Consider the following 13,183-nt stretch of genomic DNA (forward strand, 5'->3'; position numbering starts at 1 on the left):
CCCACCTGTCCTGCCGGAACGTCTGTGGAGGACATTGGAGATATCTACCTATTTGGAACCATGATTACAGGACTTTTGCTGATTGGATTAAGCATTGCCCTGGTATATCGAGGAAATCAGACAATGGTGACAGCTGTTCAAAGCCCCACAAAGCTGCCCGATATGATTGGAGTGGTGGCCAAAGCTGTTGGCACTCAGACTGTGGACATGCAGAACTTTAACCACAAAATGGTTGTTATCTCAGAGCAGCTTTCAGCTTTGCAAGGAATACGTATTTCGGAGACCAAATGGAATTGAATTGAACAGAATGGACGAAATGGACAGATATGGACGAGTGGTGTGGACGTGTAAAGACTGCGTCTGTTCGAAAGACCAAACAATCTCTATCTTATCGACATTCGGCTCCCTGAACAGCACCGGCCTCGATCAAGGCCGTTGCTGGGGCAACATTTCCCCCAGAAGGTCACTGCTGGTTGACACTCTCGCATTCCTTCCCCAATTTTCCGCGGTCGCCGTTTTTCACCCCCAGTGTGACAAGCGGGTGCGTGACCAGCGTTGCTTGCATGGCTGCAGGAGTGGACGGCTGCTTGCTTGCGCTGGGTTACCTCTACCTCCTTCCCTCCCCTCCTACCCCCTTACCCCTTCCCCCCCACCCCTGATTGCCCCCTCCTTCCCCCTTTCCCCCCTTCAAGTCCCATGTTTTAAAGTGTACTTGTGTTATTGTGTGCTTGTGCGGAAGTTTTTAAATGCTCCCACACTGTACTCCTGATAGGAGCATAGTGGGGGGGGGTGTTCTTTTGTCCTCATCTTTCCTCATGTTACTACTGTGTTTCTTTTTCTTTTATCCCTGTCTTCCTGTCCTGTTCCCCCTCTGTAAGGACAGGTTGATGGTCAATTTCACTGGTAACAGTGATAATAAAGGATTCATTCATTCATTCATTCATTCATTCATCTTTCTCTTTCTGAAGAATTATAAATTCATATACTGTGGGGAAAAATGACATTATTAACTTTATTAACTCATTTAATTTATTATTATATTATATTATATTATATTATATTATATTATATTATATTATATTATATTATATTATACAACTCCGATTCCAAAAAAGTTGGAACAAAGTACAAATTGTAAATAAAAATGGAATGCAATGATATGGAAGTTTCAAAATTCCATATTTTATTCAGAATAGAACACAGATGACATATCAAATGTTTAAATTGAGAAAATGTATCATTTAAAGAGAAAAATTAGGTGATTTTAAATTTCATGACAACAGCACATCTCAAAAAAGTTGGGACAAGGCCATGTTTACCACTGTGAGTCATCCCCTTTTCTCTTTACAGCAGTCTGTAAACGTCTGGGGACTGAGGAGACAAGTTACTCAAGTTCAGGGATGGGAATGTTAACCCATTCTTGTCTAATGTAGGATTCTAGTTGCTCAACTGTCTTAGGTCTTTTTTGTCGTATCTTCCGTTTTCTGATACGCCAAATGTTTTCTATGGGTGAAAGATCTGGACTGCAGGCTGGCCAGTTCAGTACCCGGACCCTTCTTCTACGCAGCCATGATCCTGTAATTGATGCAGTATGTGGTTTGGCATTGCCATGTTGGAAAATGCAAGGTCTTCCCTGAAAGAGACATCGTCTGGATGGGAGCATATGTTGCTCTAGAACCTGGATATACCTTTCAGCATTGATGGTGTCTTTCCAGATGTGTAAGCTGCCCATGCCACACGCACTAATGCAACCCCATACCATCAGAGATGCTGGCTTCTGAACTGAGCACTGATAACAACTTGGATCGTCCTTCTCCTCTTTAGTCTGAATGACACGGCGTCCCTGATTTCCATAAAGAACTTCAAATTTTGATTCGTCTGACCACAGAACAGTTTTCCACTTTGCCACAGTCCATTTTAAATAAGCCTTGGCCCAGAGAAGACGTCTGCGCTTCTGGATCGTGTTTAGATACGGCTTCTTCTTTGAACTATAGAGTTTTAGCTGGCAACGGTGGATGGCACGGTGAATTGTGTTCACAGATAATATTCTCTGGAAATATTCCTGAGCCCATTTTGTGATTTCCAATACAGAAGCATGCCTGTATGTGATGCAGTGCCGTCTAAGGGCCTGAAGATCACGGGCACCCAGTATGGTTTTCTGGCCTTGACCCTTACGCACAGAGATTCTTCCAGAGTCTCTGAATCTTTTGATGATATTATGCACTGTAGATGATGATATGTTCAAACTCTTTGCAATTTTACATTGTCGAACTCCTTTCTGATATTGCTCCACTATTTGTCGGCGCAGAATTAGGGGGATTGGTGATCCTCTTCCCATCTTTACTTCTGAGAGCCGCTGCCACTCCAAGATGCTCTTTTTATACCCAGTCATGTTAATGACCTATTGCCAATTGACCTAATGAGTTGCAATTTGGTCCTCCAGCTGTTCCTTTTTTGTACCTTTAACTTTTCCAGCCTCTTATTGCCCCTGTCCCAACTTTTTTGAGATGTGTTGCTGTCATGAAATTTCAAATGAGCCAATATTTGGCATGAAATTTCAAAATGTCTCACTTTCGACATTTGATATGTTGTCTATGTTCTATTGTGAATACAATATCAGTTTTTGAGATTTGTAAATTATTGCATTCCATTTTTATTTACAATTTGTATTTTGTCCCAACTTTTTTGGAATCGGGGTTGTATTATATTATATTATTAGCATTTTACTCATATCAAGCTTAAAATGATTTTGTTTTATTGTCAAATAGCTTTGTTAATTTCAACGAAGGTAAAACAGAATTAACTACCAATTTATCTACCAAATTATTTATTGGTAAATAATTTAGAAAATGTCAAACTTTTATGTCTAGAAAGAATCCTAATTACTTGCCAAAAAAAAATTAGTTTTTTCCTTTTTTATATAAATTCTAATATCAGGCTTGATTTTTTTTTTTGCAAATGATTTTGCAAATTTGTCACAAGAAAAAGCATAATTATTTCCCAAATGAAAACTATTTACATAAAATTTGTTTTGTTTTATTGGCATCTAATTTTTCTGGATAGAAGTATCAGATTTACCAAAGGAAACATTTTAAAAATAGTACAGGATGTCTAGAAATATGCTTAATAATATTTTATTTGGTTCATGTAAATAATCTATAATCTTTCATTTAAAAAAATAGATTTGCCTAAATTCAAGATTTTTCTACTTGCTAAGACATTTCTTTCTTTCATTCTCTCTGTGTGTGTGTGTGTGTGTAAACACTAACAGGTTAGTGAATGAGAATGAGGTGAAACAGTGGAAAGAGCAGGCTGAGAAGATGAGGAAAGGTAATGTACATGACCCTGATTTCTAAATCCTGACCGTTGATTCGGTCCCTTTTGAAGCAGCTGTTTACACACGTCAAAGGATCATGTTTATACATCTGTATTTTCTCTCGAGCACAGTGAGAAAAACAGCAGAGGTTTATGCAGTATATAATCTAAAAGCCAAACATCTTTTCCCCATAAATTATAGACTTTATTTATTTGTATGTTTTCTTAATTTTGGATTTATATATCTCTACATATCTTTTAAATATATATTTTTTAATTACACTGATTTTCCTGATTTTTTTGCACATCTGAAATTTATTTATTTAATTACTTATTTATTTTTAAAAAAGAATAAAAGAGTAAAAATAAGGAAAGAATAACATAATACAGCAAACATAACTTTCTAAAACACAACAAAAAGAAATGAAAAAAGTTTAAATATCGAATGTAAAAGCGTAATTACGCTTTAAACCACCATCACACTGCGCATCTACACACACACACACACACACACACACACACAAAGATACATACATACATATATATATATATATATATATATATATAATATATATATATATATATATATATATATATATAAATTTTTTTTTATTTGACCTTTATTTTACCAGGGTGAGTCCCATTGAGACATTCAGCCTCTTTTACAAGGGAGCCCTGACATACAGACATATAGACATTGCACAAAGTATGACGAAACATAGAAACAGAACACATAAAAACAGGTTCAACAAAACATATATAACACTGGAGAGATTAAAATACAAAACCAAGTAAGCAAATCAAGACAAGTACCGCACAACACAGAAATAACTGAATGGTTAGTTAGTGAAAGCATTTACAACTGTCAGATCTATGGTGTTTGAGTAGCTTTTTAAAATGGTTGAGAGGAATAGCAACAGATAACTTAAGATCTTTTTGAAGGAGATTCCAGCACCAGGGAGCTGCAAAGTTAAAAGCTGTCTTACCTAACTCAGTCTGTGTTCGTGGTGTGTCTAAGAGTATAATGTTATTTGAACGCAAACTATAAGATGAGTGCATTTGAGACAGTAGATTAGAAAGATATGAAGGCAATTTGCCAATAATACCTTTATAGATAAAAATATGCCAATGGATCCATCTGCGCAGTGAGAGAGAGCTAAAACCAGTCAACTCATAGAGAGTGCAATGATGAGTGCGTGGTTTGGCATTCACAATAAAACGTAGTGCACCATGGTAAACTGTATCGAGGACGTGAAGGGTGGTAGAGGCAGCATTCATGTACAAGATGTCGCAATAATCCAGTACAGGAAGAAAGGTGGCATTTATCAGTTTCTTTCTAGCTTGAAGAGTAAAACATGCTTTGTTTCTAAAATAGAATCCAAGCTTAATTTTCAGTTTCTGGGCCAGTTTCTCTATGTGAACTTTAAAAGTGATCTTATCATCAATCCACAAACCTAAGTATTTGTATACTGAGACTTTCTCTATACATTGGCCATCTAGGGTGGTTATTATTAGGGGAGTGGAAGCTAATTGTGATTTAGTGAACTGCATGACCTTAGTCTTTTTGGCATTTAAAATCAATCTTAGGTCAGCAAAAGTACTCTGTAATGAATTAAAGGACTGCTGTAACAATTGGTTCGCTTGAAACAGGGTAGGGGCATCACAATATAAAACTGTATCATCTGCATACAGATGGATCTTAGCATTTCCAACAACAGAAGCAATGGTGTTGATGGATATGGTGAAAAGGACTGGACCCAATATTGAGCCTTGGGGGACCCCATTCATGACATCCATGGGCAGAGAACTGACACCGTCAGCAACAACAGTTTGAGTTCTGTTGGATAGATAGTCCTTAAACCAGCCAACAGCCTTTGAGCTCATGCCAATGTTAAGCAGCCTATTTAGCAGGATAGTGTGATTGACTGTGTCAAAGGCCTTGGACAGGTCAATGAACAAGGCAGCACAGCTCATCTTCCTGTCCAGTGCCTTGATAATGTCATTTAAAACCTGTGATGCTGCAGTGATGGTACTATGCTGGGTCCTGAAACCCGACTGTGCCGGACTAAGGATCTCGTGCTGTAACATTAATTCCTTAACCTGGGTGTTTACTAGGGACTCCAGGATCTTAGCAAGAACAGACAATTTTGAAATTGGACGGTAATTATCTAAATTAGCAGGGTCCCCCCCCTTTTAAGAGGGGCAACACGTAGGCTGATTTCCAAACGTCTGATATGATGTTGGAGGAGAGGGATAAATTGAAAATATGTGTGAGAGGTTCTGCGATTATGTCCTCTGCCAATCTTAATAAGGCAGGGTCAAGACCATCAGGACCTACCGATTTGTTGGTGTCAAGTTGTTTGAGGGCCTTGAGTACTGCAGCTGTGAGGATAGCTTCAAAATTAAACCCATCCTGAAAGACAGAAGTATCAGGAAGGGGGGTAGCAGATAAGGGGGTAAGGTCAGCAGTACAAGACTGTTCAAACAGTTTCCCTGATTTTATGAAATGTTTATTGAAAAGATTCACAATACTCTCTTTATTGGAAACCTGTTTGGCATCTACAACTATGTGGTGTGGCAGAGCTGTGTCTCGCAAAGGCTGAGCTAATAACTTTATGGTTTTCCAAAATTTTGAGGGGTTAATTAAATTATCAGAAACTGACTTAAGAAAAAAATCAGATTTACATTTTCTTATTAAGTATGTACATTTGTTCGTCAGATATCTGAAATTAGTCCAGTCAGACTGTGGTTCTGTGGCTCTTGCTAAAGCCCAAGCAGAATTTCTACTATGAATCAGTGAGGCCAGCTCTGTGGAGAACCAAGGGTTATCCCGCCCCTTTATTCTGTAGGAGGTCATGGGAGCATGTTTGTTAGTGACAGATAGGAAAAGCATGTGGAAATAATTCCATGCAATATTGATGTCAGGAATGAGGCTGATTCTTGAGAAATCACAGTTAATTAGATCATATAAAAAGGCTTGTTCTACAAATCTTTTAAAATTTCTCTTTATTAGTATACGAGGTTTAGTTTTGGGAAGCCTAGTGTACCTGATGCAAGATATCGTGCAGTGATCACTGATATCATTTGAAAACACTCCTGTCACTGAATATTTCTGAGGAGCATTTGTGAGTATTAAATCAATCAAAGTTGACTTAGCAGGAAATTTAACATTAGGACGGGTGGGGGAAGAAACAATCTGAGTAAGATTTAATTCAGTGCAGATACGCTTCAGGGGGTCAGAGCAAGCAGAAAGCCAGTCCCAGTTTAAATCCCCCATCAGCACAAACTCTCTATCCTGCCATTCAGCTAATAAGTCTGCCAGTTGGTCTAATGACTCCTTTGAAGCAGAGGGAGACCTATAACAGCCAATGACAGTTAGGAAAGATGTGGAAAAAAAGTTCTATATTTTCCATCAGTTATTTAAGAAAGTGAAAATTTAATGTAATGTCTAAAGACAGAAATTCAAAAAGTTTGGGACGTGAAATAGATTTTGTTATGGTGCAATTGAACCTTGATTTGACATATATGGCAACACCACCATCCTTGCTTGGGCGATCACTTCGAAATAAATTGTAACCATTAATCTGAATAGAGAGATCATATATATATATATATATATATATATATATATATATATATATATATATATATATATAGGCACTGCCAAAATGTGGAGCTCCCAATGAGTGTATGAACAAAATATTTGCAAGGGCACAAAATCAATCTGAACAGTATAATAATATTATGCTAGTGCATCTCAAATAATTAGAATATCCTGAAAAAGTTCTATATTTTCCATCAGTTATTTAAGAAAGTGAAAATTTAATATAGTCTAGACTCATCACATGTAAACTAAAATGTATCAAGAATTCTTCTATTTTAATTTTGATAATTATGACCTACAAAACAAAAGAACCCATATCTCAAACTATGAAAATATTTCATTTTGTGTTTGAGTAAAACAGTATAAATACCGTGTATCTCTCAGTACATGCAACCACAATCATGGGGAAGACTGCTGACTTGACAGTTATCCAGAAGACAATCACTGACACCCTCCACAAGCAGAGGAAGCCACAGAAGGTCATTGCTGAAAAGGCTGGTTGGAAAAGGTGCACAAGCAACAGGGATGACTGCAGCCTTGAGAGGATCGTCAAGAAAAGTTGATTCAAGAACTTGGGAGAGCTCCACAAGGAGTGGACTGAGGCTGGTGTCAGTGCATCAAGAGCCAACACACACAGATGTCTTCGGGAAAGGGGCTACAACTGTCACATTCCTCATATCAAGCCACTCCTGAACCAGAAACACCATCAGAAGCATCTTACCTGGGCTAAGGTGTTAGGACTGGGACTGTTTTGGCCTCTAAAGGCCACTGTTATTCCCTTTTCTGGCCGTGTTTGTTTTGGGCCTCTAGCAGTCACCACTGTGTTCTGTGTTTTGTTTTTGTCTTATTGCCTGTTTCTTGCCCCGCCCTGTCCTTAATTAGTTCGTGTATTTATACCCCTGAGTTCAGTCCTCTTGTCACGGAGTCTTTGTGCTGTTATGTTTGGCTCCAATAACCTCTGTTCCGATTTCCTCGCCCGTGTCTTTGTGGTTTTTGAACTTTGCTTTCTTTTGGACTTTTTGGACTTTGTGTTTACCATTTTGGATCCTCTGAGCGTTTGTATTTTTGTCTCTTCTTTTCTGGTTTTTTGGCTCTTTGTTTCTTTGAACTTTTGTTTTTTTTTCCTGGTTATCTTCTGAGCGTTTGGATTATACTTTTGTTTTTGCCTTGGATTGTAAATAGTGTAAATATTGTAATTAAACCTTTTGATACTTTTTCTACTTCTGCCTCACACCTCTGCATTTGAGTCATCCCTCTGGTGGCCTAGTGGGGGTTTGCTGGATTATCACACCAGCGAACCAGGTTTGAATCCCAGCAAAACCCTAACAGAAAGACTCCGTCATGAACGACTCAGCAGAGGCTTCTTCATCTGTCTACCTGGCCAACCTTCAGGGAATGATCGCTGCGTTAACATGCCTCGGATCCACCATGGACACTCATCAAGCCAACGGACGGACTCTCACAAGCCAACGTGAGACCCTTGCTCGCCACGAGGTACTGCTCCAGCAGATTGGGAGAACCCTGGCACAGCTGACTTCTCTGCCCCCATCTCCTCTGCCTGATTCTGCTCCTGCTCCACCATCCGCTCCTGCTCCAGTGCCTCCTGCCATGCTGCCTTCTTCACCTCGCGAACCCAGCCTTCCTACACCACAGAGGTATGACGGCAAGCACAGTGAGTGTCGAGAGTTCCTTACCCAGTGTCAACTCACCTTTGAGCTTCAGCCTACCACCTACACTACGGATCACCGCAAGATTGCCTTTGTGATAACCTTGTTAGCTGGTAAGGCGCGAGCCTGGGCTACTGCTATCTGGCAGAGACAGGGACCTGAGTGCTCTGATTTCCAGCTGTTTACTGAGGAGATGCTGTGTGTCTTCGATCAAGCAGACATCAGTAAAGACACAGCCAGAAAGCTCATGTCCATCTGGCAAGGGGGAAGCATCGCAGACTACGCCATCTCGTTCCGGATGCTCGCAGCAGTAAGTGGATGGAATGAGACTGCCCTGGTGTCAGCCTTCCACCATGGTCTGTCTGACCCCATCAAAGATGGTCTGGCTTCTATCGGATGCCCAAGTGACCTTGAAACACTGATCTCACATTCTACTCGTCTGGACAACAGGATGAGAGAACTCCGCCAAGTCCTGAGCCTCCCCGGCCTCCCTGCCTCTACCTGGAGCCCGTCTACCTCCTCCAGTGACTGTCCAGAGCCCATGTAAGTTGGCCATACTCGTCTCTCCATAGCCGAGAGGGAGCGCAGAAGGAGGGACAAGTGCTGCATCTACTGTGGCAAGCCTGGTCACTTCCAAGCATCATGTCCCGAGCTCTTGGGAAAAGGACCACCCCGTCCAGCCAAGGGAGGGTTGTGACGGGGCCTACCCTCTCTCCCGGACTCCCTGGCCAAGGAATCTACATCCCGGTCTCCATCTCCTGGGGTGAGTCCGTCCACTCTTGTCAAGCCTTGTTAGACTCAGGGGCGGCTGGAAACTTTATGGATATCCACTTCGCCCAAAGCATCAATGTCCCAACTGCACCTCTTGAAGTCCCACTGTCTGTGTCTGCCCTGGATGGCCAAGCCTTAGGTGATGGAAGAGTCACCCAAGTAACTTCTCCAGTCTTCCTCCAGTCTCAAGGTCACAAGGAAGAAATATCCCTGCACCTGATTCCTTCACCTGAGTTCCCAGTTATTCTAGGTCTTCCTTGGCTTACCCGCCACAACCCTCATATAGACTGGGTTACAAGCCAGGTTGTGGAATGGGGCCCTGCATGCCATGCCTCTTGTCTGCTCTCTAGCTCTCCTGTGTCTCCTGCCAAGCCCCCTGATCTCACCAAGTTATCTCAAGTTCCCACAGAGTACTGGGATCTCAAGGAGGTCTTCAGCAAGAGCAGGGCCGCCGTTCTTCCTCCGCACCGCGCCTACGACTGTGCCATCGACTTGCTCCCTGGGACTACTCCTCCTCGGGGCCATCTGTTCTCCCTCTCTCAGCCAGAACGCAAGGCCATGGAGGAGTACATCAAGGAAGCCTTGGCCTCTGGGTTCATTTGACCCTCCACCTCACCCGCTGGTGCCGGCTTCTTCTTTGTCAGCAAGAAGGATGGGGGTCTCCGGCCATGTATTGATTATAGGGGCCTGAACAAGATCACCGTGCACAACCGCTATCCCCTTCCGCTGATGTCCACAGCATTCGACCTGCTCCAAGGCACCACCATCTTCACCAAGTTGGACTTACGGAACGCATACCACCTCGTCCGTATCTGACAGGGAGACGAGTGGAAAACCGCCTTTAACACCCCGTCAGGGCACTACGAGTACTAGTTGATGCCCTTCGGACTCACCAATGCACCAGCTGTTTTTCAGGCCCTTATCAACGACGTCGAGGGATATGATTAATCTATACGTTTTCATCTACCTCGACGACATTCTTATATTCTCCAAGACCTTACAGGAACACCGCCACCATGTCCGCCAAGTCCTCCAGAGACTCTTGCAGAATAATCTGTTTGCTAAAGCCCCGAAATGCGAGTTTCATGTCCCCGAGGTCTCCTTCCTGGGATTTATCGTACGAACGGGGCAACTCCAAATGGACCCAGCCAAGACCCTGGCCGTCTGGGACTGGCCTACTCCCAAGTCCGTTAAGGAGGTTCAGCGGTTCTTAGGATTTGCTAACTTCTAACTTCTAACTTCTTGCACCGATGTCGGACCTCACCAAAAGGACTGGTGGCTCCTTTGTCTGGTCCCCTCAGGCAGAAGAGGCGTTTAATGACCTAAAACACCGCTTTTGCACGGCACCCATTCTGGTTCTCCCGGACACCTCCCAACCATTCATCGTGGAGGTGGACGCCTCGGACAGTGGTGTCGGCGCGGTGCTCTCTCAATGCTCAGATGGGAAGCTGCACCCCTGTGCTTACTTCTCCCACCGCCTGAGCCCTGCGGAGTCCCGCTATGATGTGGGGGATCGGGAACTACTAGCGGTCAAACGAGCCCTTGAGGAGTGGAGGCACTGGCTAGAGGGAGCGCAACATCCATTCCTGGTGTGGACGGACCATAAGAACCTGGAGTACCTCCAGCAAGCTAAGAGGCTGAACCCACGACAGGCTAGGTGGGCTTTGTTTTTCAGCTATTTCAGCTTCACCCTATCATACCGCCCGGGCTCTAAGAACACCAAACTGGATGCGCTCTCCAGGCTGTTCTCGCCCAACAACAGGGAGAGTGAAGTTGGGCCTATCATCCCTATATCCCGGATTGTGGCTCCTGTCTGCTGGGGTATTGAGGAGACCATTTGACAAGCTCAACGCCGGGACCCTGATCCTGGGACGGGGCCACCGGGCCTCCTGTACGTCCCTCGTCAAGCCTGGGCCAAGGTTCTCCAGTGGGGTCACTCTTCCCCTCTCACCGCCCACCTGGGAGCTCAGAGGACCCTGGACTTCCTGAAAAGACGCTTCTGGTGGCCTAACATGGAGAAGGAAGTGAGGTCATTCGTCCTGTCCCGTGAGGTCTGCACCAGAACCAAGAACCCGCGACAGCATCCCCAGGGTCTCCTGCATCCTCTGCCTATTCCCCGGCGTCCCTGGTCCCACGTGGCGGTCGACTTCATCACGGGTCTCCCTGAGTCTCAAGGTAACACTGTTATATTGGTCATAGTGGACAGATTCTCCAAGGCCGGCCGCTTTATTCCACTGTGCAAACTCCCCTCTGCCCTTGACACTGCTAAATTGTTGTTCACTCATGTCTTCCGAGTTTTTGGTCTCCCTCAGGACATCGTCTCTGACCAGGGGCCCCAGTTCTCCTCCCGAGTATGGCACGGCTTCTGCAAGAGCATTGGGGCCACTGCCAGCCTCTCCTCTGGGTTCCACCCCCAGTCCAACGGCCAGATGGAGAGGCTCAACCAAGACCTGGAAACCACCCTGCGAGGCCTGGCTATGGATAACCCGACATCGTGGAGCACCTGGCTGCCATGGGCAGAGTACGCCCACAACACCCTGCAGTCATCGGCCACCAAGCTGTCGCCGTTCCAGTGCCAATTCGGGTTCCAGCCACCTCTGTTCCTGGACCAGGAGGAGGACGCTGGGGTGCCCTCGGTCAACCATTACGTGAGACGGTGTCGCAAGACCTGGAGCAAGGTCAGGAGGACACTCATCCAGACCTCCAGTACCAACCAGACTCAGGCCAACCGCCATAGGAGACCTGCCCACACTTTCCGCCCTGGGCAGCGGGTTTGGCTGTCCACCAAGGACCTTCCGCTGCGGGTGGAGAACCGCAAGCTTGCTCCTTGCTACATTGGCCCCTTCAAGGTTGTACGCAGAGTTAACCCTGTCTCCTACTGGCTCCAGTTACCACATACGCTAAGGATCAACCCTACATTCCATGTTTCCTTGTTGCGGCCCGTACTGACGTCCACGTATGCCCCTGCCCCTAGGAACCCCCCGCCCCCCCGCATCTTCCAGGGTCAGACTGTGTTCACTGTGCGCCGCCTGCTGGACTCCCGCCGGGTTCGCGGGGGCCTCCAATATCTTGTGGACTGGGAGGGCTATGGCCCTGAGGAGCGCTGCTGGGTCCCAGCTCGGGACATACTTGATAAAGAACTTTGTCGGGACTTCCATTCGGCCCATCCTGATCGTCCTGGGAACGTCAGGAGACACTCCTGGGGGGGGGGGGGGTCCTGTTAGGACTGGGACTGTTTTGGCCTCTAGAGGCCACTGTTATTCCCTTTTCTGGCCATGTTTGTTTTGGGCCTCTAGAGGTCACCACTGTGTTCTGTGTTTTGTTTTTGTCTTATTGCCTGTTTCCTGCCCCGCCCTGTCCTTAATTAGTTTGTGTATTTATACCCCTGAGTTCAGTCCTCTTGTCACGGAGTCTTTGTGCTGTTATATTTAGCTCCAGTAACCTCTGTTCCGATTTCCTCGCCCGTGTCTTTGTGGTTTTTGTACTTTGCTTTCTTTTTGGACTTTGTGTTTACCATTTTGGATCCTCTGAGCGTTTGTATTTTTGCCTCTTCTTTTCTGGTTTTTTGGCTCTTTGTTTCTTTGAACTTTTTTTTTCCTGGTTATCTTCTGAGCGTTTGGATTATACTTTTGTTTTTGCCTTGGATTGTAAATAGTGTAGATATTGTAATTAAACCTTTTGATACTTTTTCTACTTCTGCCTCACGCCTCTGCATTTGAGTCATCCCCCTGGTGGCCTAGTGGGGGTTTGCTGGATTATCACACCAGTGAACCAGGTTCGAATCCCAGCAAAACCCTAACATAAGGAGAGAAAGAACTGCACTGTT

At 44.3% G+C, this 13,183-nt stretch overlaps 1 protein-coding gene across 1 annotated transcript in view; it reads left to right on the top strand.

Annotated features, from left to right (window-relative positions):
* daam1a (dishevelled associated activator of morphogenesis 1a) overlaps window positions 1–13,183 on the top strand; it is an 82,728-nt gene that overhangs the window by 40,086 nt on the left and 29,459 nt on the right. Inside the window, exon 12 of the mRNA XM_060933780.1 lies at window positions 3,272–3,330. Within this exon, the coding sequence (XP_060789763.1) occupies window positions 3,272–3,330 (59 nt within the window). The remainder of the gene's footprint in view (window positions 1–3,271; window positions 3,331–13,183) is intronic.

This window comes from Neoarius graeffei, chromosome 11, assembly GCF_027579695.1.
Source record: "Neoarius graeffei isolate fNeoGra1 chromosome 11, fNeoGra1.pri, whole genome shotgun sequence".
Lineage (NCBI taxonomy): Eukaryota > Metazoa > Chordata > Actinopteri > Siluriformes > Ariidae > Neoarius > Neoarius graeffei.